Source organism: Gossypium hirsutum, chromosome A09 (genome assembly GCF_007990345.1).
Source record: "Gossypium hirsutum isolate 1008001.06 chromosome A09, Gossypium_hirsutum_v2.1, whole genome shotgun sequence".
In the NCBI taxonomy this organism is placed as follows: Eukaryota; Viridiplantae; Streptophyta; class Magnoliopsida; order Malvales; family Malvaceae; genus Gossypium; species Gossypium hirsutum.
The window spans coordinates 62,882,715-62,910,470 of NC_053432.1; the positions used below are offsets into that span (position 1 = coordinate 62,882,715).

At 29.9% G+C, this 27,756-nt stretch overlaps 2 protein-coding genes and 1 non-coding gene across 3 annotated transcripts; 2 read left to right on the forward strand and 1 right to left on the reverse strand.

The window, feature by feature from the left end:
• Positions 1 to 11,678: 11,678 nt before the first annotated feature.
• Positions 11,679 to 16,965, forward strand: LOC121206102 (katanin p60 ATPase-containing subunit A1). The gene is made up of 7 exons (XM_041076383.1): positions 11,679 to 13,351; positions 13,929 to 14,397; positions 14,669 to 14,866; positions 15,210 to 15,454; positions 15,810 to 15,968; positions 16,089 to 16,176; positions 16,409 to 16,965. The coding sequence occupies exons 1-7, from the start codon at positions 13,230 to 13,232 to the stop codon at positions 16,688 to 16,690; spliced, it is 1,563 nt and encodes a 520-aa protein (XP_040932317.1). The 5' UTR covers positions 11,679 to 13,229; the 3' UTR covers positions 16,691 to 16,965.
• Positions 16,966 to 17,318: 353 nt separating this feature from the next.
• On the forward strand, positions 17,319 to 17,390 carry TRNAD-GUC (transfer RNA aspartic acid (anticodon GUC)). Its single transcript has one exon. It is a non-coding gene; the product is annotated as a tRNA-Asp (tRNA).
• An 843-nt stretch (positions 17,391 to 18,233) lies between these two features.
• On the reverse strand, positions 18,234 to 20,580 carry LOC121206103 (probable 2-oxoglutarate-dependent dioxygenase AOP1.2). The gene is made up of 3 exons (XM_041076384.1): positions 20,079 to 20,580; positions 19,256 to 19,565; positions 18,234 to 18,589 (listed from the first exon to the last, which is right to left on the reverse strand). Exons 1-3 carry the CDS (start codon positions 20,450 to 20,452, stop codon positions 18,335 to 18,337), a joined length of 939 nt encoding a protein of 312 aa, XP_040932318.1. The 5' UTR covers positions 20,453 to 20,580; the 3' UTR covers positions 18,234 to 18,334.
• Between the last annotated feature and the right edge of the window lie 7,176 nt (positions 20,581 to 27,756).

Below are 27,756 nucleotides of genomic sequence, written 5' to 3' on the forward strand. Positions count from 1 at the left end.
ATGACTATCTGCATACCAAAATATATAACTTGTTTATACAATCAAATTTTATATTTTTTAATTTATAATCCAAAATCCACTATTTAACCTTATTTCAATTTAAAATAATCAATTTCTCAATTCACAACATAATTTCATCGTCCAATCATATGTTCACATATGTGACGACATAAATCATCATAATTTTAATTCAATTGCATAATTATAACAATAAATCATATTTTCAAAACTATTCAATTTAGTCATTGACACAAGCAACTAATTCAAATCGATTCAATTCAACCTGTTCTATCATTTCTAGCTTCCCTTATGTTATTACCATGCAACGAACTTCGTAAATGCAACAATTGAAGATGTTCAAGTTATAAAAATACAAATTGTAAACTTTGAGCTATTTGTTGATGACTTTACTTTTTCCTTTTTGTTTTGAGGAATTCGGGTCGATTTTAGCTACGGATTAACATAAATACACCAAATCATCAATACATAATAATTTTCACATCCAATTTCTAATTTATATAACTTTTGTATTTCATTCAATTTAGTCCAAAAAAATCGAGATTAACTTAACTTTCAATTTTAGCCACAAATTTTCATGTTGATTTATCTCTAAGCCCAATTGAACTTCTTATTTCTTTGTTATACCAAAAATTTTAAAATTTATGCAATTTAGTCCCTATTAAACAAAAATCATCAATTAACTTTACAATTTAGTCATTTTTCAATACTAAACTTAAAACCTATCAAATTAAGCCTTAAAATTTCAACTACCTAAAAATGGAAACATCCACAAACTTTAAAAATATCGAAAAATAAGGCATAGTTCAACTAGCTTGAGCTCTCAGGATTTCGAAAACATAATTTTTTGTTAAAAAAAAAGACGAAATATTTACTTGAATTTTGATGTTAAAGCTTCCAAATCCTAAGTGTTGTTTAACTTCTCGTCTTTCTTAATATTTGGTTGGGAGGAAGAAGTAATATGTTTCTTTCTTCTTCCACTAACTTAAAAAAAATAACATATAATATGCATTTTATTTTTATTTTATGTTTTAACAAAACAACTATTTTTTTATTAAAACAAAATAATTAATCCTTGTTACAACCGTCCATTATACTTAAGGTAGTGGTTTAGTTGTTTCTTAAATCCCTTAGTCATGTTTAAATTAAAGATTCTCTAAAAATTTAACTTTTGAAACTTTTACTATTTAGTCTCTATACTTTAATTAATATATAATTTTCCAAAAGTACTTGACTGAAATTCAATTCAATTCTAATATAACTCAGTAAATATTTAATAAAAGTATTTACAATTTCGATTTACATAATCGAGGTTCTGAAACCACACTTTTTGACACCATTGACCTTCGAGTCGTTTTAGGTCACGGGCTTTGATTCGCAACTCGTGACATTCTCCCCACCCATCTCACAATGCCTTTGTCGCGTCCTCGAAATGACACTAGTTTAAATCATCTCGAAATTGCCTCAATGCCTTGGCCGACTCTCAACTAGTCACCCTATCGGGTAGTTCCACCTTCAGAATATTTGCCTTGATTTATGTCTCTGTTGTCGTCTAACTTGAATTGTATTTCTCTCCTGTGCATCTCGATTGTGACAGGCTATCGCTCTTACTTACCCTATTGTGACTCACCTCGATTGAGATCTCATTGATCCTCACAAATAGGCTTTGGCACACCCATATTGAACATTGGTTAACCTTGAGTATTGTCGCTAATTCTAGTTTGTGAGCTCTTCGACTTACCTGCTTCAGAACTTTGAAACAGACCATCTGTCATTACTAAGTCAATGGTAAGTTTAATGTAAAACACTAGGAAAGTGTTTAAAATGCACCTTACTTATAACATTTACTCGTTTTGACTAGCTAGTTTGCATCACCATTTTTCCCACAAACTTTAATGCACAATTCACCTTTCTCATAGGTGGTAGCCCCATTGATAACTTAACAAGTTTCATGTTGGTATTTTGCACCCTTAGTATTTTCAAAGGGGTTTCCTTAGCACTCCAATCTACCAAATCAATGTTCTTACCCCAAGAAACACCCTTGGCTAGTTAGATTGTCAAATGTGTCTTAGATTCACCTCTCTTGTCTCAACTTATCGACACAACACATTGTGCTTATCAAGTATCCAAAATATACATACAATCAACAAAAGAAACCAAGAAAGCATTAATCCGGTCTAGGAAATTTAAGCTAAGCACGAAGTTATTATCATCTAAATGAATTACCTCAAAGTCTTCTTTGTCTTTCCACTCACCGATTTGAAGCTCAACTTTTTATGCTACTCCCATAGCCAGGTCCTTTTTGGAATTAACATTCTTGATCCTTCCAATTGCCTCATAAATTGTGAAACCAAGTTTACCCATAGCTTTCTCCAGCATGAATAAGTCCAACTCCCATGTATCAACAAGAGTACTCATTTTTTGGCTTGGGATATTGATGTCCACAAACATCAACCCTTTTTTTATTGTGACCCCCATTTGCTTTTGTAGAATTAAGTATCATGGACCCAAGCATTAAAGTGTCACTCTGTAACTCCGCTTCCTCTTTACTAATTGTGGTCCGCTTGCCATCCATTTGATGGGTTGATGTCACCCTCAACACTTCTTTATCCATGGAAACTCTGCAAAAAAACGAGCTCTTCCTTGAGCTTCTCAACCTGTTCATTCAAAGCACTCATTGTGGCTTCGGACTCGTCCTTTTAAAGTCATCAGCATAGCTTCAAGAGCATCATTCTTCTTTGTTAGCTTACCCACAAGTGTATTGAAAAGCGCTTGTAACATACTTTCATTGGAATTAAGAGCCTCTACTACTTATCTTTTAAGTTGTTCTTCCACTAAGGCCAGCTCTATGATGCATCCCTCAACTACCTCAAACATTTCCTTAATACTACCTACTGATTCCTCAAGATTGGTCACATGACTTTCCAAAGCCGACAACATAATTTTTGGTTTGCTTGTTTTCATGGCCCCCTACGGCTCTCCCTTGACTCAACATGCTCATCTACTTCTTTTGTCATTTCACGCGGCACCTTCAAACCTTAGCTTTAATACCAACTGTTATGGGACTAAAACTTTAGTCTAGCAAATCGTGCGACCTTAAGTGATTTATTTGCTTCTAATCCACCTAAGTTAGCTTAACTCTCAAAAAGTGAGAATTCACAAAAAAAAAATCTTTGAGACACTAAATTTAACGGAAGCAAACTCAAAGACAAAGAAGTAACAAATGAACAAAAAACCATAAGAAAGTAATGCACACAAGGTGTTTGAATATATGCTCTCAAAAGTATTTTATTACTTAATAATGGAATGATTATAAATGGGGGGTTGACTTCTATTTATAATTGAGTTCTCCCAAATTCGACGGTGCATTTTAAATTACATTGATGGTGGAGATTAAACCTATCTAAAAGTTTGAGAATCCTAAAGGATTTAAACACTTTACAAGATCCTTTAAGTTTACAAATATTCACCACAGTAACTCTAGTTTTATAGAAGTGTTTAACTGGACTACCAAGACTTCAAGTAGATGGGTTTCTCTATAGGTTAAATAAGCTCCATTTAATCAATTGGCCTCCATGGGTGATTCTGTGCACAATGGTCACGGGATTTGATCTGCAACTCTTATCATCTATGTGGGGTTCTTTTAATTTTTTAAATAAAAAATTAATTAATTAATTAATATAAAACTCAATTCTGAATGGAATTTTATTAAATAAATTTGATTTGGCTTTTTTATTTTCTATTTGTAATAATTTTCTATTTTATTTTATTAATTATGTAAATTGAATTTATAATAAATGTTAAAGGTGTAAATTTAAAGTTAACCTATGAATTAATGCACAGATCAATTATGACTCACTTAGAAAAATAATTTAAATAAAACGTTTAAAATGAAAATTCAAGAAATTAATATTTTTTTCTCAACGGCTCAAATATTCAACCCGCAAGTTCATCATTTAACAACAAAAAAAAAAGAAAAAAAAAAGGAGAGAGAAGGACTACGAAATTTAACAAAACAAAAACAAAATTAATATTTGAATCTGAGTTTTAAAATTTTAAAAATTAAAGAAACTAAATTAAAAATAAAAATATAGGAACTAAATCTTAAATTTTCAAAAAATATAAGGACTTGGTAACATATTTTAATCAAAAATAAAATAAATAACAAAGTCAATTGTGAACAAAGATGCAAAAACTTGTACCGTACTTAATGTATTCTTTTGTTATATATTGTTAAGATTGTATGTGTTAATTTTTAATTATTCTATATCGTCCTTCTTTGATCCTTCCTTCACAAAACTTTTTTTTTTCAGTTGACATCATCTCAATAACACGTGGATGACATATGATTAATGCATAACAATTATAATTATAATAGATTAAAAAATAAAACGATCAATAAATTTATTTTATTTTTATGAGTATAATATATACGGATTTAGATGTTATAAATTATTTATCTCATTATATAGTTTTATATATGTATAGTATATATGAAATTACACTTGATACATTGTTAATAGAGTTTTTAAACTCCATAAGTAAAGTAAAGTAGGACTTGAGGTTAATAAGTATTCTATAATGTCATGTTTAGTTAGGGAGAATGGAATAGTTATTCTCTCGTTTTTCTTAGATGAACAGTGATGTTGTTGGTTGGTTCATCGTTCTTTTTATTCGGTCGAATTATTTAAAGTGTTCCTATTCCCTCAAATGCGTAATAGAGATTTAATGGCGAGGGTTTTGAATAGCCATTCCGACCATCGCAGAATAAAAATAAAGAAAATTCTTCCTAGAATTTCCTTTACACTTTCTCTATAAACGCGTTCAAAATTGCTTCTTTTATTATAACAAAATATTTTCAGGTTAGCAGATTTTTCTTTTCAAGTTTAATTTTGTTTGGTTTCTGTTCTTGCAATGATCAGATTTTATTTTAAAAAGGGTTTCTGGTAATGAGTTTTTTTTTTTAATTTCTAAAAAATAAATTATAACTTAATTTTCAAATCTTTATCTTTTGGAGAAGATGACATTTCGTTTTATTTTATGGGAAACTTACAGACTAAAATTGAATTGTAGAGGGTCAATCGTAACCACCATATCGATATCTTCCCTCTTAATCTTTGCTTTATTATTTCGATTTTGCTGCTGGGGACGATAAAAATAAAGGAGACAACTCAAGATTTAACGACCATATAATTAATAAAATATTAAATTAAATAGATAGCTCGAAATTTGTTTGATCATTTAGGAAAAAAAGGGTTGAATGAACTATAACTTATCTGAGGTTTGACGAATATTTTCTTATCTTCCACAATGTTATGTTATCAAATTTTAATAAAATTCAAATTCAAAGATGAAAGTAGAAAAAGTGCCCAAATTCTAGCTTTTAAACCCAAATGAAAAAACACGTTTTTTATTTTTACGTTTAGGAAAAAATATTTTTAGAGTCAAATAACATTTTTAGCCTTTATCTATAATCTAATGTATTTTATTTAATGATTATATTAGGTATACCAATATATATTTACATTTATAAAGGTTATATTTTAATATTTAAAATATAGTTTATATATTTAAATTAACTCTTATAAAAATTAATATTAATTGTTTAAAATATTTAAAATTTATATTTCATATATCAAAGAGTTGTAATATTTTTTTATATTATTGTTAAAATATCATAATATTAATAAATTTGAACATAATTTAAATCAAGTATAGAGTTAAGGGTTGATAGGGGTCCCGACCCCCTTAAAATGAAAAAATTTTCATTTAGGTCCTTTTACAATTTATAAAAATTTAAATTTATAATTGTAAAATTATACTTTGGCCTCAAAAATGATAAAAATTAATTTAATTCTTTAAAAATAATAAATATAGAATATTAAAATGGTGAAATTACATTCTTACGAATATATTTTTTAATTTCGGCCCCTATATAAAATTCTAGCTTTATCCCTGCTTTAAATGCATATTTTTACCATACTTTAATTCTTAAAAGCATTTTTAATAGCAATGCTAAAAACTTAAATATTAAACCATACTTTTCAAAAACACTTTTGTTAAATTCTTTTCAAACCTTTAAGATGGGTTTAGATGTGCGGTGGGGTGCAATGCGTTTAGCTTACTTTTTATCTTACGCTATAGTATTTAATCTTACTGCTATCGCTATTTTTACACTAACCACAAATAAACACGCCGTTCATCTAAACTCACTATTAGTCTATTAGATTAAATTTTGTTTATCAAGGTCCACTTAAAATATTGAAATATTAATTTTATTGTAGTTCTACTGTTTTTTTATCATTTGGTCAAATTTACCCTTAAATATAATAAATAGAGACGCTCATGGAATTCGACAAGCCCCCATTCCCAAAAAAACTATGTGCCTAAGTTCAGCCCTTCCTAATGGCATGTTTTGTTTTTCAAAAGACAATAAAAAAATATATTTATTTAAATATTTATATTTTTTTATTATTTTTACAAAGTAAACTAGTTTTTTTTATTTTTATTCGAGAAAGGGGATATGAAATAAATCTACTAGAGAAATGCGGAAAATAAAGTTTATACCTTTGTGTAGTACACAACAACAAAACTTGTGAAGAAGATAATTAAGAAAATTGCGTATTCATTTGATAAAATAGAAAAAATTTACGTCCATATAAATGAATGAGTCAAATAGAGAAATATAACAAACTCAATAACGCCTTAAGTAATTTTGTATTTTTTGTAATCCTATTATTCGACTTTTGTTTATAAAATATAAAATTACTTATTGTAATAAAAATACCAAAATATAATTTTTTAATACATTATTGAATATGTTACACTATTTTATTTGATTCATATAATTTTATATTTATATATTGCATACATAAATAATTATATTTATTCAATATAAAAATAAATTGATGTATTTATTTCTTCAAATGTGTATAATTAAATCAAAATTAAAGTTTAAGTATACATTTGAACCACAATTAGAGTTTCACGTGTATAATTGCACCAAATTAAAATTCATGTATACAATTACACATTGAATCAAAAATTCATGTATAATTTTGAGATTTATCCCAAAGTAATATTTGTAACCTAAACATAAGAATTTTTGGTACAATAAAATAGTACATGTTTCAACGAGGATTTAGTAAAATATGTTTTTAAATAATCTTATATTTCGTCAATCAAACAATATAATTTTATTACCAAAAGTAATATTATATTCCATGAACCAAACACTATCTATCCATATATCTATAAATTATTATATGTTCGTATTATAATATAAATCTAACTAAAAATTTAAATCGTGACTTATTAATCAGATGTTCATTTTTTTTAAAAATTATTGTTATAAAAAAAAGTTCTTATTAATTAAAAATTTTAAAATAAAAAAATCATATTAAAAACTTAAGATAACAAGATTTACATAAAGTGATTAGATCTATGTTATAAGATTAAAGGATTTTTTTTTTCAAATAGAGAAATGGTGATAAATATGGACAGTTGGGTCGGGCACATGATTTTGAATTGCGCATTGATTTTACTTTAAAAGTGTGTACCAAAAACCAGGGTGGCGTAACAAGCATTGTTGCCGGGTGGTCCAGTACAATATTCAAAATCTCTTTTTAATTTTCTCCAACATCAAATTAAAAAAATATATAATAAACAAATAAAATATGGAAAAAAGTTATAGTAACAAAAAGAATAAATACAAATATTTTATTATAAATAATAATTTAGAACGTTAATTAATTTAATTTTAAATTATTAACCAATAATGTAATTATTTGAAATTTAAAAAAATACAACATAAAAAATGAATTTTATTTATTGAATAAGAATGTAATATTTGAAAATTTAAATGAAAAAAAAATTATGAGAATAAGTTATTACAAATAATTAAACATGTGAAATTGCAGCTTTTATTACATATTAAATTATTACCTGATTTAGACAGCACATGGTGGGACGAAACGACATAATCTTTTTAGCTCTTAGCCTTTTGACTCTTTCTCTTTAATCTATTTACTGTAAAGAAAAAAAAATGAATCTTTCTTTTCAATTTTCAAAAATTTGAAATTATTAATTAAATCGACTTTTTAAATTTTATGACAGGATTCACAGTCAATGTTCAACTCTTGTAATAATTAAAAGTTAACTCTTAGTTTTTTATTTAAATAAAATTTTAATTTGAATATTTAATTTTTACTACATAATTTCTGAACATAAATCAATAAGATGTAATTACCTCCCTTCGTGTTGAAATCAAGTATTAGAATAAGATTTATTGTCTTCTTGTTAAGTGTATTTATGAGTTTGGATGGACGATATTGTATTTTTAATTTATTTTTTGTCTTATATTATAGTTTTCGAAATTATTTTTTGAAAACGGGAAATCGACTTTTGAAAACGAAAAGTTGGAGTCGCCACCAATCTTTTTTAATAGGGTGTGATTGGATCACCTCAAAACACGGTCGTTTTTAATAAATAAATAAATAAAATTTTCAAAACGACGATTTTGGTTTGCGAAAATAGAAAACCGGTTCGGGAGTCAGTTACGTACGAGCAAGGATTAGCACCCTCGACACGCCAAAAATTTGTACTTGATTGATTATTTAGTGTCTTAATGTTGAAAATTAAAGATTTGGACAGAGTTCAAAACGCGATCCTCCTTTTATTGGATTTTAAAACATTTAGGTAAGTCAAATGTGTATTAAAAACCATCTCACCTCAAGGTAAAACATTACATCCAGTACGTTAGGACACAACATTTTTTACCCTCAATTGTGAGCTTGCCTTTAAAACGTGCGTTTTAGCCTTAAGAGGATATTCGAATATTCAAAACAAACAAAGAAAGCAAAACCCAATACGTTAGGGCACGATTCTTCGAATTCTTTAAATACCGAACATTGCCTTTATTTTGAAAATTTTTTAGAGTGAACTGGTAAGAGGATATTCGAATATTCAAGACAAACAAAGAAAGCGAAACCCAGTACGTTAGGGCACGATTCTTCGAATTCTTTAAATACCGAACATTGCCTTTATTTTGAACAATTTTGAGAGAAGATCAATGGATAAATGAATTAAGGACATAGATTTTTTTAAAAATGATGATAATAGACAATATGAAAATAATAATATGAGAATAATGCTAACCATATATAAATAATAAAAAATAATAATAATAGTAATTAATAAAAATAATTAATAAAACAACAGTAATAATAAATACAATAATGTAATAAACATTGTGCTAATAGTATTAATAATAATATTAAAACATGATGATAATAACAAAAAATATGTTGACGATAACATTAAATATGGGGATAATAGTAAAAAAAAAAATTGGAATAACAATGTTAAATTAGTAATAGTGAGAAATAGTAAATAATAATTTGATATAAAAATGGTAACAGATAATAAAAAATGGTATAAAAAAATAATATAATAAGTCTATGTATAATATAAATTTATATTTAAAATAATTAACTTCGCTTAAAAATATATATATTTACATAATAAATAATATAATAATATGAAACATAACTCAAATTAATTAAATTAATAGAAAATAAAAAAAAACAAATATAAAAATAATGAGAATAAAGCTCAAATTAATTAATTTAACAGTAAAATAACAAAAATAAAAAAGGGGTTAAATTGAATTAAAAATAAAAACTTTAGGGCCAAATCAGAAAGGAAATAAAATCAGAGGTAAACTCCCTCTCTTTTCCCTTCTTTCGTTTGTGTAAAGAAAAAATGTGAACGCCAAAGTAAACAAAATTGAATAATATAAAAAGTTACCTTAAAAATCTGATTTGTATTCTCTTTGATTTCGTATGTGTATTCTTTAAAAAATTCCTCCCCCTTACAATAGTTTTTCCATGGCTTTTATAGTCAAATTTTACAACTTATAACAAGTAGGGTGATGGAGTTAGTGGGGGTGATGGAGGTAGTGGATGGTTTAGTAGGGTGATGGAGTTAGTGGTTGGTTTAGTGGGGTGTTTAATTTGGGCTGATTTGATTGGGCCCGGGCAGAAATTGGGCTCAACAATAGTATTTAATTTAACTGTTAGTACTATTTTTATATTAATCACAAATAAACGTGTCGCCCATCCAAACTCACACGCAATTATACTTTCACTCATACTAAATCCCATTAAAAAAAACAATATTAATAAGACATTAAGACATTAAGGAACACACACTTATTTGTTTCCCTTAACAATAGCTTCTAATATTTCAACATTTCAATTTAAATTTTCCTCATCTATTTTTCTTTTATTAATTTCTTCAATTTCATTTCTAATTTCTTATCCTTGAACTTTTGTTCAAACCCAGTCCAAACCATATATGCTAAATTCGAACCTGTATTAAAGTTTAGAGTATCGATACAATAAGAAATGTATTGATACTTGATACAAGGTATCGATACTTAAGTAATTTTTCTTTAATTTTCAAAACATCGAACCTTAAAATGATATCAATACCAGATAGGTTATCAATACTTTGTTAAGGTATTTGGCCAAACTAGACCCGAGAAAAAAAACTTACCTGAAACCTGTTTCATTTTCTAAACAATTTTTTTCTCTCAAACCCATTTTTCAAACTTATATTTTTGTCCAAACCCTCATAAGACCTTCGGGCCGGGCCAGAAGGCTAGATGTAAAACAATCATTATTTGGTATAAACTTAAAAATTCACCAACAATCAATAACCTTGATAATAAGAAACCAATTAAATCAGAACATAACCATGCAAGATTATATGTAATAGAGCAGTGAATTAATTACCTTGAACGCTTGGTTTATTAGATTCTTATCACCCACCATTCAAAAAGAATCAGTATTCAGATTAAGGGTGAGTTTGGATGGGTAATGCGTTTACTTACAGTTAATGTAAAAATAACAGTGACAGTGAGATTAGATACTGTAGTGTGAGACAAAAAGTAAGCTAAACGCACCACACTGCACCACACCGCACTCAATTGTCCATCCAAGCTCACCCTAAAAAGAGAAAAGCTCTACTGTATTTCCTTTAAAAATGTAAAACTTACTCTCTTTTTCGCTCCCACCTTTTCTTTCTTTATAGTTTGGTGTTATTTCAAATAAGTTTCTTCTAGATTTCAGTAATGGTGTGAAATGAATGTCTTAAGTTGAGTAAAATAATGAAAATTTTAATATAAGCCGTTCATTTATAAAGTATTTGATTGAATTTGTGTTACGAGTTAACTAGATATCAATTCGGTTGAAAAATAATTAAAAGAACTATTTGTTTTAAAAAAATAAATAATATTATTATGAGCATATTTTTATCTTTTTATAAAGCAATAAAAAAATATTTATAATAAAATTTTAAATATTTAACTTTATTATCAACAAAGCTTTATTTATTATGAAAATTTGTAATGAATATATTTATCATATAACTTTATTAGTGTGCCATCATTTACTCTTTAAGTTTTGCTAAAAATAAGAGCGTGTATCAAATTCTAGTGTATTAAAAATGTTAAAATATATTATTAGTTCGAGTAATTTGATAAAATTTAAAATTTAGTCCATATATTTAATAAGTTAAAAATTAAGTTCTCTTATCTTTTTTATTTAAAAAATTCAATTCAATTGTTAAAATTGTAAGTGTTTTTTTTAATATTTGTCAACTTGAAATCTTGATTAAATTATTCTCATATGACACGATATATGATTGACAAAAAATAAAATTATCTAAGTTTTGATAAAAATTACCAGTAACGATAATTGGACTAAGACTTTAAAAAAAAAATAGAAGGATTGAAATTTAACTTCTAAAGTATAAAGATAAAACCTCAAATTCTAGAAAAACACAGGGGCTAACAACAAAATTAATTGTATTAAAATAAAATCTTAAAAGGTAAACTAAACAGATAGTCCCTCAACCATAAAAAAAAATTATTTTAAATTTTTAAAATATAATTTCTTCATTTTGATCATTCCTATTAAAATTGAAAATTTGATTTTCCAGTAATTAAAGTAAAATTCATGCAATTGTAAAAAAATATCATTTTAGTCCTCAAACTTTTAAATTAATTTAAATAAATTATCATTTTAGTCCAAAACCGAAAGAGCTCGTCTCATGGCTTGTTCATCGTTGGGGTCGATTTCGATTCTTGCCTTCCGTGCTTGCTTATCTACCCACCAACTCCATTAATTCCTTCACTTCGCCGAAAACATACATCAAAAAAGCACTTGGAATTGAGTGATCACCATCTCCGTCTTCATTAAAATTAATAGCCTTGCAAGCAATCCTCCAATAAGAAGCGAATTTTCTAGAAAGTAAAATAGGGCTCGGAGAATCAAAGCACGACCGACTTGGAGAAGAACTAAAAACCCTAATCGCGAGCAATCCCCACCCCACATACACCGGCAACCATCAAACCACTAACTGAAAAGAGCAAATAAAAAATCAAAAAGCCTCTGCAGCAGAGGAAGAATGAAAAAAATAAAGCAAAAAATTAGATAAAAATAAAAAGCGAAAAAAACATAGAAGAGAACTTATCTTTTGCGGCTTCTAGGTTATTTGGGCATCGGAGCTCCATTCAAAAATCCAAACAGTGAAGGTAGAGAAGGGGTCGAGGAGAACAATATATCTCGGGCTTGCGGCGATCCAACGGTGGACGCCGGCAATCGAGGTTTTTAACTTCAAACCTTTACTTGGGGTTTTGTAGGTTTTGGTTGCTTTTTGGGAAAATCTAAACCAAATTATGGATAGAGGGTGTGGAAACCTATTGCGTGGTGGTGGTTTTGTGCCCGTCGGAGCACGGTGGTGGAACTCTCCAACCGGTAGCAGCCAGGGTTAGAAGAAGAAGAAAATAAAAGAAAAGAGATAACTAAAAAGAAAGAAAGAAAAAGAAAAAAACAATAAAATAATATCAAAATTTAAAAGAAAAATGTCATGTCAGCTGCGAAAAATTGAAAGCTTCAATGTGTGTAAACCGTTAGCAACGGCTTAAAAGTTAAAACTTCAAAAGCAATGAAAAGCCCAAAACGACAAGGGCTAAGACGTAATTTCGTCCCTCGGTTTAAACGTCGCCGTCAAGGCACTCTATTCCACCAATCTAAACGGAAAACAGGGCCAGAAAAAAAAAGTTTAAAGCAAAAGTTTTTTGTTTTTTAAATTAAAACCCTAGAATTTGTGAAATTTTTTTGGGGGGATTTGATGCTGAATTCGAAATGGTAGGAAATTCGCTTGCTGGATTACAAGATCACTTGAAATTGGCTCGAGAATACGCTCTTGAAGGCCTCTACGACACTTCAATTATTTTCTTCGATGGCGCCATTGCTCAGATCAACAAGTATTTTCCTTCCTCTTTTTACTTTGCTTTCGTTTTCTGTGATTTGATTCGCAAAACTTTTTCCTTTACTTCTTTCGGCTCTTAATGTTTGAATTTTTGTACATTGATTTGATTCACAATTAAGTTAGTTAGATACTTAGACTGTTGATTAGTTCTAGAAAAACTGTTTGTATAATTTGATTCATGTATATATCTTTTTAATATTAAGTATTCTAAGAAAAATAGTTGTTAACGTAATCAGCTGAGTTTTTTTTTTATATATGTTGCCTGTTATGGCAAAACACTTATATATATATATATTAATCTTCATTTTATTGGGTTTTACTTCTTTATCGCTTTCAAAATTTTGAATTCTATGTAATATAATTTATTTATTCTTTTGAGTACTTTTTTTATTTTATCTTTATGATTTATGTTGCATCATGTCAGTGTTATACATGAAATAAATGGAAAACCCAATTAACATGAAACAGAATAAGCATTGTTATATGTTTGTTACTGAATTAAAAGAAATTAGCCTTTTAGCTATTTTTTTGAGTTATTGCTCTAAAATTATTCATTTTTGTTATGCGTTTAGGCATCTAAACACACTTGATGACCCGTTAATTCGATCCAAATGGATGAATGTGAAGAAAGCACTGTCTGAGGAGACAGAAGTTGTGAAGCAATTGGATGCTGAGAGAAGGTCATTTAAGGAAGCTCCAAATGGGCGGCGTCCTTCTTCACCACCGATTCATGCAAAGTCATCTTTTGTGTTTCAACCTCTTGATGAGTACCCAACTTCATCGGGTGCTCCAATGGATGATCCTGATGTGTGGAGGCCTCCAAGTCGGGACACATCAACTAGAAGACCTGCTAGGGGTGGTCAAGCGGGCATGAGAAAGTCTCCCCAAGATGGGATTTCGGGTCGAGGTAATACTAGAACAGCTGCAACTGGACGTGGTGCTAAGGCTGGTGCTTCAAGTAGAACTAACACGGGGGTCAGAGGATCTACCACTGGAAAAAAGGGTACTGGTTCTGGGAAACCTAGCAAAGGCGATTCGGCAGTAAGTTCTAGTAGGAAAAAAAGACCCAACCCTTATCTATGCTAATATTTGACTTACTGCTATCTTTTGAGTTGGAAATTTCAATATAAAGCTTAAGTTCTTAACATATTTAAGTTCACTTGTCATTCACTTCCCCATGTACTATTAATATCTGAAATGTAATTCTAAATACTTGTGGTGACATAAAATATTTTTGCTAATCTGAAGTTAAATTATTTTAGTTTGATATTCTCAAAGTTTTGGTGTTTGATTTGTTTGTGCATTTTTTTAGAATGGTGATGCTGAAGATGGAAAGTCGAAGAGGTCACAGTATGAGGGACCTGATCCAGATTTAGCTGAAATGCTGGAAAGGGATGTCTTAGAAACCACTCCCGGAGTGCGGTGGGATGATGTTGCTGGTTTGACTGAAGCAAAAAGGCTTTTAGAGGAAGCTGTTGTCCTTCCTCTATGGATGCCTGAATATTTTCAGGTACTTGCCATAGTTGCAGCTGAATTACCATTAAGTCTTGCCATAGTGCCAGATGTTTTCTTGTTTCTGTCACATATTACAGCGTATTGTAAATACTAAATATGTTACTTATGAATCTATCAGTTTGATTTTGCATTCAATAAAGGAATGTAAAAACAGCAATCTAGTGTAAGTTTTATTCATATGTTTCTCGGGGAAATGGCAAAGTCATTTGTAGAGTTCTGTTTCCACAATTCTTGAAAATTAGATGTAACTTTCTGCATATTTTCCTACCACATCAAAATATGTTTATCAATGGGAGTTGTCAGACCAGATGTGTTATATATTATCGTTTTGTCTTTAGGGAATTAGGAGACCATGGAAAGGTGTTCTTATGTTTGGCCCTCCTGGAACTGGCAAAACGCTCCTGGCTAAAGCAGTTGCCACTGAGTGCGGAACAACTTTTTTCAATGTTTCTTCTGCTACTTTAGCCTCAAAGTGGCGTGGGGAGAGTGAACGCATGGTTCGGTGCTTGTTTGATCTTGCAAGAGCTTATGCACCCAGTACAATTTTTATTGATGAGATTGACTCTCTTTGCAATGCCCGTGGGTAAGTTTGCTGCCTGTTGCTGTAGAGTTTGGCTGTTAGGTTTGATTTATTTTTGACATTTAGAAGTCATATATGCGTATGCATATTCTCTCTAGCATAAAAGGAGAAGGGGGACATGTATGTGTTGGTATTTTAATGTTATCTTGATAATTCATGATTGATAGACATTCTCCCTTTTTCTCTAGATATTCATTCGTTCCTTTACTTATGCATTAACGAACACACTTTCTCTCCCTCCTGCTTTACGGCATTAGTTTTTCTATACCGTTAAATGAAGTCCTGGTTCTGTGCCCACAGATTTATTCTTCGCTAAATGTTCTCTGAAACTTGACTTTGCTGCAATATTCTCGTTTAGGGCTTCTGGTGAGCATGAATCATCTAGGAGGGTTAAATCCGAACTTCTTGTTCAGGTAGATGGTGTAAATAATACTGGCACAAATGAAGATGGTAGCCGTAAGATTGTGATGGTTTTGGCTGCAACTAACTTCCCATGGGACATAGATGAGGCTCTCAGGTAGGTCTTTTTTATGTTTGATGTGTTTAGGTTTTGTCTTTTTGGTTCTTCTCAATGATTGGATCAGTCAAGTTACTAGTTCAAACTTGTTCTCTCATTGTACTTCTTTGCCCAATGTAGGAGGCGACTGGAAAAGCGTATTTACATTCCTCTGCCTAATTTTGAGAGTCGTAAGGAGCTTATTCGGATCAATTTAAAAACAGTCGAGGTAATTTACTCTTCATTAATCTATGAATTATCTTTTGTTATTTTTGAGGCTTTTGTGACTTTTGTTATGCCGCATTTCATTTGTTTGTATGTTAGCTATAAGTTATTCATATGATATGATGGAATAAAAATCCAGCTTTTGGTTGCCTCTTGGAGCCAAATAAAGTCTGTGTATATGTATGTATGTATGTAAGTTGTGTTCTATGTGATGATACTAGTAGTAAATTTGGCAGGTGGCTGCTGATGTGGATATTGATGAAGTGGCTCGTCGAACAGAGGGATACAGTGGGGACGATCTCACAAATGTTTGTCGCGATGCTTCCTTGAATGGCATGAGACGAAAAATAGCGGGAAAGACACGAGATGAGATCAAGAACATGTCAAAAGATGAGATTTCAAAAGACCCTGTTGCAATGTGTGACTTCGAAGAAGCCTTGGCGAAAGTCCAGCGAAGTGTTTCACAAGCCGATATCGAGAAACATGAAAAATGGTTTTCAGAATTCGGATCTGCATAAACAAATTCCTAAACCCTTTGATTTTTCTTTCTCGAGGACGATATATTGTTTTTGTTTGGTTTTGTGATATACATGCATCGGAAGAAAGGGTGTTCCAATTCATTGTTATTTCTTAGTTTTCTTGGCATTTGATTTGTTCCTTAAAAAAATGGTTGATTGATTGTAATTTTAGTGTTCAAGAAAGTTATTACATTGTTGTGCTATTTGTTTGTTTAATCGTTGTCGCTGAAACCTTATCATTGTTATCAAATATTATCAGTAAACTGTTTCCTTGAGTGAAATCCCATATATTTATTATTTATATTAAGCTTGAGTATTATTTTTTGAATTTGAGTAAGACATTGAAATTCTCAAATGTTCTAATTTCAGTAGTAATTTAATTTAGTTGGTGTTACGAGTTAATTGGATATTAACTTAATCAAAAAATAACAAAAAAAATTTCTTTTACAAAGAAATGTATATTATTTTTGTGGTGTTTTATCTTTTTATATATTGTATAAAATCTATAAAAATCAATTTAAAAAAAACCAAGATTTTAAAGTATGCGATAATGGTCTTCAAAACTTAAAAAACAGAAATTTTTTTTAATATAGATTCGAATAGTAATTATGATGATAGAAACAAGCAAGTCGTTGTAGTATAGTGGTGAGTATTCCCGCCTGTCACGCGGGCGACCCGGGTTCGATCCCCGGCAACGGCGTTTTTATTTTTAATTTCCAGTATTTTCGAGTCTTACGTTTTAACAAGTTTGTATCTGCAGGATACTATTCTTCGTTTCTTTCTAGATTCTAAGTTCCTTCCAGAAAAAACCTTTGTATTGCTTACTTTCTTCCTCACTTCTTAGCTAATATTTCGTTCATCTTAGAGTAAGCAATGAGTCATATGCTTTGTAATAGTCATCTCGATGGGTCCTCTGCATTAGAAACCTTATAGAATTGATCACCGATCATGGGTTCAACACTGCAGTTCATTCTGTAGCAAACTAATTTATAGTTGTTAGTGTAACGAAGTTGATTGTGGTTACTTTACCGTGTCGTGACGATATGTTGCATCATAAAAGTCAAGCCTGGATTAAACCATGTCACCAAGAGAGTGCTCGAGGGTCCTAGAATCATATTGTCATAGTAGCTTCAAGTTGACTTCCTTAGGAATTGCTAGGGGTGCAAATGAGATGCGGTACTTGTAACCTACTCGAATTTGACTCAAAAAAAAAATTCAAATTTAATTAGGCAATTATCAATCTAGCCGAATTCAAATTTAATAATATTCGACTCGAATGACTTGTGAGTTTTATCGAGATTTTCATATTTTTATATTATTAAATTAAATTATTGCTCTTAATATATATGTTAATCCTAAGATTAATTATTTAGTAGAGTTCGAGTTTAAGTTCAAACTTGAGTAAAAAAATTGATACAAACCTAATCGAATTTGAATTTGAAAATAGATGTTAATGAATATTAAATTCTGAACTTGTAGTCAAGCTTAAATACCACATTTTAGTCTAACCCATAAAATTATTATATCAAAAAAAAAATCCTCATTAAATTAAAAGTATATATATATAAATTTAATCATAATTTATTCCACCCACATAACATGAAAAAGAAAAGGTTTCTGAAAAAGGTAACAATAAGTCAAGTGTTAAGAGTGGAGAGCACAAAAAGTGTGGAAGGCAGATTGAGATTTACGAGCAGCATCAGAGTGGAAAAATCTCAAAAAATCATGGAAATCAAAGGGCTTAAACATCAATGGATGTTCTTCATCAACCAACTCTTCTGGTGCCTTTATTATATACCCTTTTTTGGGGTTCGAAAATAATCCGAACGAGTATCGCGGGTCGTTTCCCTTCATCATCACTCGATGATACGGAGCGTGTAACCTACCATTTAACCATGCCTGCATCAACATTAACTCGTTACACAAATCTTCAGAGTTGGTGATGATTTTCAAGCAGGGGTGGTGTTAAGGCAGACAGGCAACGGCCCTTAAATGGGAAAATTGTAGGTTTTACCCTCTAAACTATATAAAAATATAAATTTATACATGGTAAAATTGCACTTTGGTCACTCCGAAAATGATAAAGTTTGATTCAATAAAATGATAAAGTTTGATTCAATCATTTAAAAAATTATAAAGATATTAACTAATACAATAATAAAATTACATTTTAGCTCTTATAAAAATATATAATTTAATTCCGGTCCCTCCAAATATTTTCAATTATACCTTCATAATAAGGTGAGACAAGAATAAAACTAGGGTGGACCGTAATGGAGGTAAGGGAGGCCAAAATTTTTGGAAAATTTCAATTTTCTTTTGAAATTTGTTGAACATTTTAATTTACCCCTCAAATTTTTGAAAATTTTCATTAAACCACAAATTTTTTAAAAAAAAATTATTAAATTTTTTTTAATTAATCTCCAAAACTTAGTCCCAAGATCCATTACTGAACAAACAAGATCATACCAACTGCCTCCATCCCACTCCATTATCATCTGATTTTTATATTAAAGTGATTCAAAAAAATAAAAAAAAAGAAAAGAAAAGAAAAAAAGAACTTACAAAGAGAGAATCCCCAATGAAGACAGTTAAAGAATGGGGTTTAGCAGTTATCCATTCACCATTTTTGAGTTGAATTTCCAATCCTTGAATGCCTTGGGATAAAACAGTGACTATGTTCTTATCAGTGTGATCTCTTGACCCTAGCTTTTTCTCACTTGTATTTGGTGGTTTGTATTTCATGGCCCTCAAAAGATAATTAGATGAATTCATGTGTTCTTCCATGTATTTTTCGATCCCAAAACTTTCCAATATCATCCTCCTTACCACCTGATCCAACTCTGACAGTTGCTCTACCATCAATCCTATAAATCTATATATATAACATTCTTTAATTACTGATCATAGATTTAAATGCAATACTATAATTGTTATATTATCTAAATCATCGATATTTGTCACTAGAGGCGGAATGTAAGAGGAGCCCCAGGGGGCCAAGAATTTGAAAAATTGTCATTAACCCTTTCAAAATTTTTTACTTAGGACCTCAAATTTTTAAAAAATTTCATTAAACGATATAAAAGTTTTAAAATTTTTAATTAAACCTTCTAAGTTTTTAAAAAATTCTCATTAATTTCCTCAAAACTTTTAAATATTTTAATTAGATCCCTAATTTTTTTGAAAATTCTTAATAAACCCTAATTCTTTTTTATGCTACGCTATGTCACCGTTTGGAATGTTTTAGCGGTATGTAATGGTTAAACTCACAACCGTGACTTACAATAAATTCATAGAGATAAAACCATAAAACATGTGTTGTGTCTATAGCTATGATAAAACAACTAAAATCACATCCGTAACTACAGATTTAAATCGAAAAACGAACCTGAAACTTGTGTTTCCATGGGGCCAAAAGCTATTAGCGAGGGACTCAACATTTTCACCAATGTCTGGATCTTCAATCCCTATGCTTTCATAAAGTGGTGCATTAGGATGGGGTGCAATATAGGCATGAGAGGGATTCTCCGATACATTCTTCATTTTGGTTTCTAACGGTAACTCGAAAAGTTCTTTCAAGCTTTCGAATACTGCTTTCCGGAGCTCCGACGAAGCCTTATCGTACGATGCCTCGAAGCAACCATACTCTTCGAGTGCTTGACGAACTTGGGTTTTCACTGAATTCCATTCTAAAGATCCTGGCTTGAGGTTTTGATTCGAAAAATCTATCACCGGAAGTTGAATCGGAGTTTCGGAACCCATTTCACTTCTCCCTTCGATTAATCAAGTGTTTAATTATGCAAAGCATTTACACACATATATACGTATATATTGAACAGTGTGCATTGAGTTTACCTGTTTTTTTCCTTTTGTTTTAGGTTCTTGTAGGCCGGTGTAGGTTTCGGCAAAATTTTTGCATGCTTCAATGTTTGCCCAACAGTATTAAAAAAGTTAAATAATGCTATTAGTCTCTGTATTTTGCATAGGATGAGGATTTAGTATTTATACTTATTTTTAGTTATTATACTTTTTAAAACTTGAAATTTTAGTCATAACCGAACATTAGCTGTTAAATTCAGCTATTCCCAAAATCTTATGTGTCAAATATATTAGCACATGTGTAATATTATGTTAACTTATTGTTTTTGCATAATACTCATAATAAGTCACTTTGTTTTAGTAAATGGGTTTAACGGCTATTGTTTAAGATAAGAATGAAATTTAAAATTTGAAAAAGTATAGGACTTATTATGATCAAATTGGAGAATAAAGATTAAATCCACAACTTATGCATAATGAGATACTCGTAACATAATTTGACTTAATAGATTTAACTATTATTGTTTCGGTTAGGATTGAAATTTCAAAATTTGAAAAATACAAATCTTAAAATTAATCAAATTATAGTACTTACTTAACTAATAACGAAATTTGATCTCAAAAAAGGATCTATACTATCTATTTCCATGCGTATTTTTTTTTAACATTAATCTCATTATAGGTTATTATTATATCTGCTCTTTTTGATACAATGTCTAGAACTATTTATAGCCCCTCTCTAATTCTTAAATAAGAGGATAATATGCTTTAGTGCACTCGAACTCATATCCTTCTGTACTAACAATAATATCGATGTCAATTAAACTAAGACTCAGTAAATAAATCTATTTCTTTTTGTACATTAGGCCTTCCAAAAAATTAGGATTTTAACTTATAATTCCATTAAGACGTAGAGGTATGTGCAAGTGATAAAGAAATTTTCAACTATAATTGCTCCTTTGAGAGACTCGAATTTATTCTCTTTAATCACGTAGATACAAATATTGCAATCAACGTTGCCAAGGGTTGAATTTGGTTTGCCGCTGCCGTTTAGCGGATATTTTTGGGTAAACGCAAAGCCTGCAGCCTGCTTTTTGTTGTTTCCCTTGTGTCTTTTAAGGCTTTAGGTTGTTTAGCTTTAGTTCAATGTATTAAAGCAATCTTTTGTATTTTTTATTTTGTTCGAGTTTGAAGGTTAAATAAATTATTAAATGATATTAATGGCGTATTTGAATGAAAGGTTCGGAGAGATTTTATTTATATCAAAGTTTTTGAAATTTTAAAAATAAATTTATTTGTTTGGATAAAAAAATTGGAGGATTTCAAAATTCGTGAGTAATTTCAAGAAGATATTTCATTAGCCCAATTTCTTTTTTCAAATTCCAACTGTCGAAACCATTTTTTGAAAACGGGAATCAACTTTTGAAAACGAAAGTTGAGAGTCGCCACCAATCCTTTTTTTGAGGTGTAATTGGGCCACCTTATAAAACATTTTGGTCCACGAATTTTAAGAAAATGGGTTCCGGAGTCGGTTACGTACGAGGAAGGGTTAGCACCCTCGACACACCCAAAATTGGTACTTAATCGATTAATTAGTTTCTTAAATGTCGAAAATTAAAGATTCGGACAGAGTTCAAAATGCGATCCTCTTTTATTGGCTTTTAAAACATTTAGATAAGTCAAATGTGTATTAAAGACCATCTCGCCATGAGATAAAACATTACATCCAGTACGTTAGGACACAACATTTTTGACCCTCAAATGTGATCTTGCCTTTAAAACGTGCGTTTTAGCTTTAAGAGAATATTTGAATATTCAAGATAAACAAAGAAAGCAAAACCCAGTACGTTAGGGCACGATCCTTTGAATTCTTTAAATATCGAACATTGCCCTTATTTTAAAACAATTGAGAATAAATCTGTGAATAAATGAATTTGGGCCATTAAATTTTAAAAAACGAAAATAATGGTATGTCATATGCAAATAACATTACCATAATAAACTAAACGATGCATATTAACAATAAAACATAGTAGCAAAAAAGAAGGTTTAATGACAAATAATAAAATGGTAGTGGTGACATGTTAATAATGGTATAAAAAAAAAGAAATAAAACAATTATATAAATATAAAAAACGGAAGATAATAGGGAAAATGATTCCTAATAATATACATATTAATAATAAGAAAATAGTTGAAATAAACAAAGTATAATTTAAAAAACGGGATCTTTAAAAAAAAATAGCTGTATACGTACAATTAAGAAACATAATTTAAAAAATAAACAAATAATAATACACAATATACAAGTAGAATAATATGGAATCAATAATAAAATATATATATAGATAAAGAAAGGATCTATAAAAAAAATAATATGAAAACAATAATATATATACATATGGAGGGATAAAACAAATTAACAATATAAAAATCAAACTAATAATGCAAAATGACTTGTTTAAAACGAGTTTTAAAAGAAAGACTAATAGATAATAGAATAATAAAAGGGAAAAAAAAATAAATGAAACTAATAAAGAAAACATAAAATGAAATAGGTAAATGGTAATAATAATAGTAGATATATCTGTAATTATATAAAAACACAAAAGTAAAAAAAATATATATATATATATATTAGTAAGCTTAGTACTAGGTTTTAAAGAAATAAAAATATTGGATAAAAGAATGCTGAGAATATCTATTAAATAAGTTATAATAATATATTAATAATATAGTAAAACGTAACAATACTAAAAAAGTGATAAAATAATAAAGTCATAGTAGTAAATAAAAACTTAATGTGATAAAATTTGTACAACGTTGATTCATTTAACAACATGATAATTAACAATGTCAATAAAATAACTAATTTAATAATAAAGTAAGCCTATTCACTTTTCCCCTTTCTAGTACTATTTTTGAGAAAGAAAAACAAATCGAAACTTAAAAGGCGTGAGATCTGAAAGAAAATCACCTAACAATCAATTTCTCTACGATTTTCCTCTATGACTTGTGGTATTTGTTCGTATATTCTCTTTTTTAAATCCAAAAAACGTAAAAAAAAAATACACTGTTTAAACGAGTTTATATAGCCTAATTTCTAACTACTTGTTGCGTGCTTGCTGGTGCCAAACGGAGATCGCGGGGAGGTGGTGTGGCGCACGACTCGGAGTTGCGCGACGTGCAGCGCCCGGATTCAGGCTTGCGGCGCTGGCTTCCCTGATGTTGGGGTTTCTCATTTCCTTTTTTGTTTTATTGGTATTTGGGCTAGGTTTTATGTGGGCTTGTGTTTTGTTTTGTATTTGGGTTTTAACAGTTTTTGGGCCGGGCAAAAAATTAGGTCCAACACCAACTAAATCGGTGAAAGTATTTACTTGTTAGGGATTAGTTCAAATAAATCTCTATGCTATTACATGGATTAATTTAATTCTTATTTTAGTAAAAAAAACTAAATAAATTTCATAAGATTAACACTTACGGTTTAAAAAATGATAAAATATTTTTTAATTGTAATTCAATTCCAAACAATAGTATTAATTCTATTAAACATGTTAACTTTATTAAAATTTGACATTATTTAATTCTTTTTAATAGTATAGAGACTAAATTAATCTATTAATAATATAAGTATTAATTTAATATTTCATCATTTGAAATAATAGTAATAATATTATATTGAACAATTTAAAAGCATAAATATCCAATTAAAATATATATTTTTATATTACATCAATGAAATATGATATTGTTTTTCTATTAATGCGGAAAATAGTAAAAACAAAAATCTTAAATGTAATTGAAGAAGAGAACTTCAACTTTCAATGGCGAAAACAAAAAACTGCAAACTTCGTTATTATCGTAATGGAAACTCTTGAAGACAATTAAAATCAATCATTGTTTTTAATTATTTATCTAACTAGTATGGTTTTCGATTCACGCTTTGCATTACATTAATTATTTGTTAGATTAACTTATAAAGATATGTTATATGTTATACTCTGAATAGCAAACCTTGTGGACCTCAATAATGTATACATAGGAGCTTGACACGTGCCCCCAATAGAATTAGTGACACTGTAGTTTGTTTAGAATCGCTTTGGTAGTCTTACAGCTTCATGGGAAGTAACTTAACTAGAAAATCTTGAGTGTATAACCATCAACTCAACAACTCTTGCATTATGCACCACAAATGAGTTATCGTAAGATAATCTCACCGAGTAGCATGCTATAACTAGTCAAGGGCAAATCTAAAGGGGATTGGTAGGAGCCCTGGCCCCCCTAAAATAGAAAATTTCTCATTTTGGCCCTTTAAAAATTTTAAAACTTTAAATTAATAAAGGTAAAATTACACTTTAACCCCTTAAAAATAATAAAATTTTGATTTAATCATTTAAAAGTTGTATTTTTACTATCGTAAAAATTACAATTTAATTTCGGCCATTCTTAAAAAAAATTTCTAGCCTTGCCCTTATGACTAGTTGTCCTCTTTGAAGACAGAACTTGAAATATCGCATGATAGTACTTTCCACAGAGGTTGATCCAACTATCATATGATCACAAGATAGTTTTACTTACTTTTAGGAAATCTCCTTAGTGGGATCCACATGATAATCCTACCGAGGGGTAGTTAAATTGTCATACCATCATAAGAGACTATTGATGGAGACCACATGTCTTGTTTAGGAACCTTCTCCCACTCAATCTTTTAAAAACATGCAAGATTTTTTAAATAATCGGTTTCAAGCATGATGATCAATATATGTATGACAAGTACATGTGACATTCTTCCCTAAACTATATAACATGCTTATCATATATATACATGAATATACATTCACAATCATATAAATATCATCATACTTGATACGGGGTTGCGCGCGGACCAAGATCGAGTTGCCAAGTCACGAGAAACTCCTACGAAAACCCTAAATAATTAGATCTGAAACGAAACAGAAAATTAAAAGATTAGATTTTTAAATTTTTAGATCTGAAATAAAATCCCCAAATCAGCAAAGAATCAAATTGAGAATAGAAATAAGTGTTAGGGTTCTTGAAACCCTCAAGGAGATTGTGATTCTGCCCAATTGAACACCAAGATAGTTTTCCCCAAATTTCGACAATCTAATTTCACCCAAAACGAGTATGAAAAAACCCTAGAAATTGGGGATTTTTGGGCTGATTCCTTAAGATAGAAAAAGGCTGAAAACACAATAAGAACAGAAAATAGATTAGATAATGATTCAGCACAAGTAGAAATAAAGAAAGAATTGACAGTAAGAAATTAAAAGATAAGTCCTAAGAAGCCTTGAAATCTCGAAAGATCTCACAACTCCCTTCAAACGGCTCTAATCTCCCCTCCAAAGAATATCAATGGCAAGAAGAAGGTTGAAGATGGCTCCCACAATCACAAGATTGTTAAAACAACTTCTAAAGAAAACTCAAGAGAAAAATCTTGGAGAAAACTCAAAGAAAATTCTGCTCTCAACAAATCTGAAATTTTAATAATAATGATAAGTGTTTAACAAGGTGGACAGCCATGCCTTTAAATAGGCCTTATAACTAGTCCTAATCTAATTAGAAAACTAAAATAAAAAAAAACTCCTAATTATTTTAATATGGAAATTCGGTCAAAGGTCATTTTATCTAGGACTCTTGGACTGAATATTGACATAAAAATTTAAACTAAGTAAATAAATAAATAAATAAATAAAAATAAAACTTTACAACTTGGGCCACTTTGACAATTTGGCCTGATTTTCAACTAAGTATGGATGGATTTCTTGATTGGGCTGGGAATTTGCTTATTGGGCCTCGCCTTCAAGAATTTGGACTTTTGTGACTCGTATCATTCCCCCCTTCCTCAAAAAGATTCGTCCTCGAATCTAAAAAATCAAATGAACTCGACTTTCCTCTATCGAACGGGACTAATGGCAATTGAGTCCACTGAAAAGAATAGCCATGAGATAGTAAATAGCAAGCTTGTAGTCCAATCATAAGCATAACAGAACAGGTATAACGCATGTGAATGGACAGATTCAGATTACCATGCAAACAATCTAATTTACTCACCACTGCCTCGTCAAATATTTGAAACAAAGATGGACATGTTTTAAGGCATTCAGTCGTCTCACATTGTTCCCACAAACCATGAATAAATTGCGAGTAATAAATCAAATGGTAAACATAATCGTCACAAGTAGGTATTTGAAAAGATTCACATGGTTCACAGAGTTGCATAATCATACCATGCATTAATCGACGGTCTATAGATTCACTCACACATGCATTATCAAACACAAGAATCTTTTTATCAACCATCAAAACAGATAGATCATCAATAAATAAAATAGGACAGTCAAGCACGTTTCGATCTAAGTGTTCATCAACACGATCTTTATCACTATCCGAGGAGTACAAAAGTGTTTCAAAGGTTTCAAGCATCTTACCTCGATAAGCAGAAGAATAAGGGTCGATTTTACCTTTTTCATTTAAAACAAACCTTCGCTCATCGGGGGCATAGTGTAGTTGAATCTCCGTTGTTGAGTTAACCTTTGTCAAATGGAACTCAAACTTCATGTACAACCACATAAACTGTTTAAGGCACGAATATAAATTGAAAACAAATTTGGAAAATTTCGTTACCTTATTCTCCAAAACAGATTTGGACAAATTCGAGGATTTTACACAAGGTAAATCAAGAGAATAACAAATCACGCTTCTTTTCGTAATGACTTTATCAACCACAATCGAAGAGTAACAATTAATCGGATCAAAATGAGGGGATCTTTTAAGAACTAAGTCACCAAAAGTTTTATCAATAATTTTCAAATCTGCAATGGACTCGGTTTCTAAAATTTCCTTACCTCGCTTACCTTCGGGATCATGTAGTGTGATTTCATCTTTGCCTAAGTTGATCGTATGAAAGCGTCTTTCATTTGAGAGGTATTGAAGTTGAAAGTTATCTTTCGATCTTTCAAGAACCTGAAAAGTAGCAACACAAGAAAAATTCATATCTTGGTTAGTGGAAACATTCCTCACTAGCCTTTCCTCGTCTTTTTCTTTTGTTTCTTTTTCTAACTCATTTTCTCTTCTTTCTTCAACTTCTTTTTCAAATTTCTTTTCTGTTTCACATTCCTTTTCACTCTCAATCTCTTTTTGCTCTTTTTCATTCTCTTTTTCTTTTTCCTCACTTGTTTTAACAGAATTTCTCAGTTTGATTTGGTCCTCATGGACTTGTTCCGGAG

What these genes read in the sequence shown, in the direction of transcription:
- LOC121206102 (XM_041076383.1), top strand. Translation starts at nt 13,230, where the DNA reads ATGGTAGGAAATTCGCTTGCTGGATTACAAGATCACTTGAAATTGGCT. An exon ending in GCCATTGCTCAGATCAACAA is followed by an intron (nt 13,352 to 13,928) that starts GTATTTTCCTTC and finishes TTATGCGTTTAG; the next exon opens with GCATCTAAACACACTTGATG. An exon ending in GACATAGATGAGGCTCTCAG is followed by an intron (nt 15,969 to 16,088) that starts GTAGGTCTTTTT and finishes TGCCCAATGTAG; the next exon opens with GAGGCGACTGGAAAAGCGTA.
- LOC121206103 (XM_041076384.1), bottom strand. Translation starts at nt 20,452, where the DNA reads ATGGGTTCCGAAACTCCGATTCAACTTCCGGTGATAGATTTTTCGAAT. An exon ending in CATGGAAACACAAGTTTCAG is followed by an intron (nt 19,566 to 20,078) that starts GTTCGTTTTTCG and finishes TTATATATATAG; the next exon opens with ATTTATAGGATTGATGGTAG. An exon ending in TCATTGGGGATTCTCTCTTT is followed by an intron (nt 18,590 to 19,255) that starts GTAAGTTCTTTT and finishes ATGTTGATGCAG; the next exon opens with GCATGGTTAAATGGTAGGTT.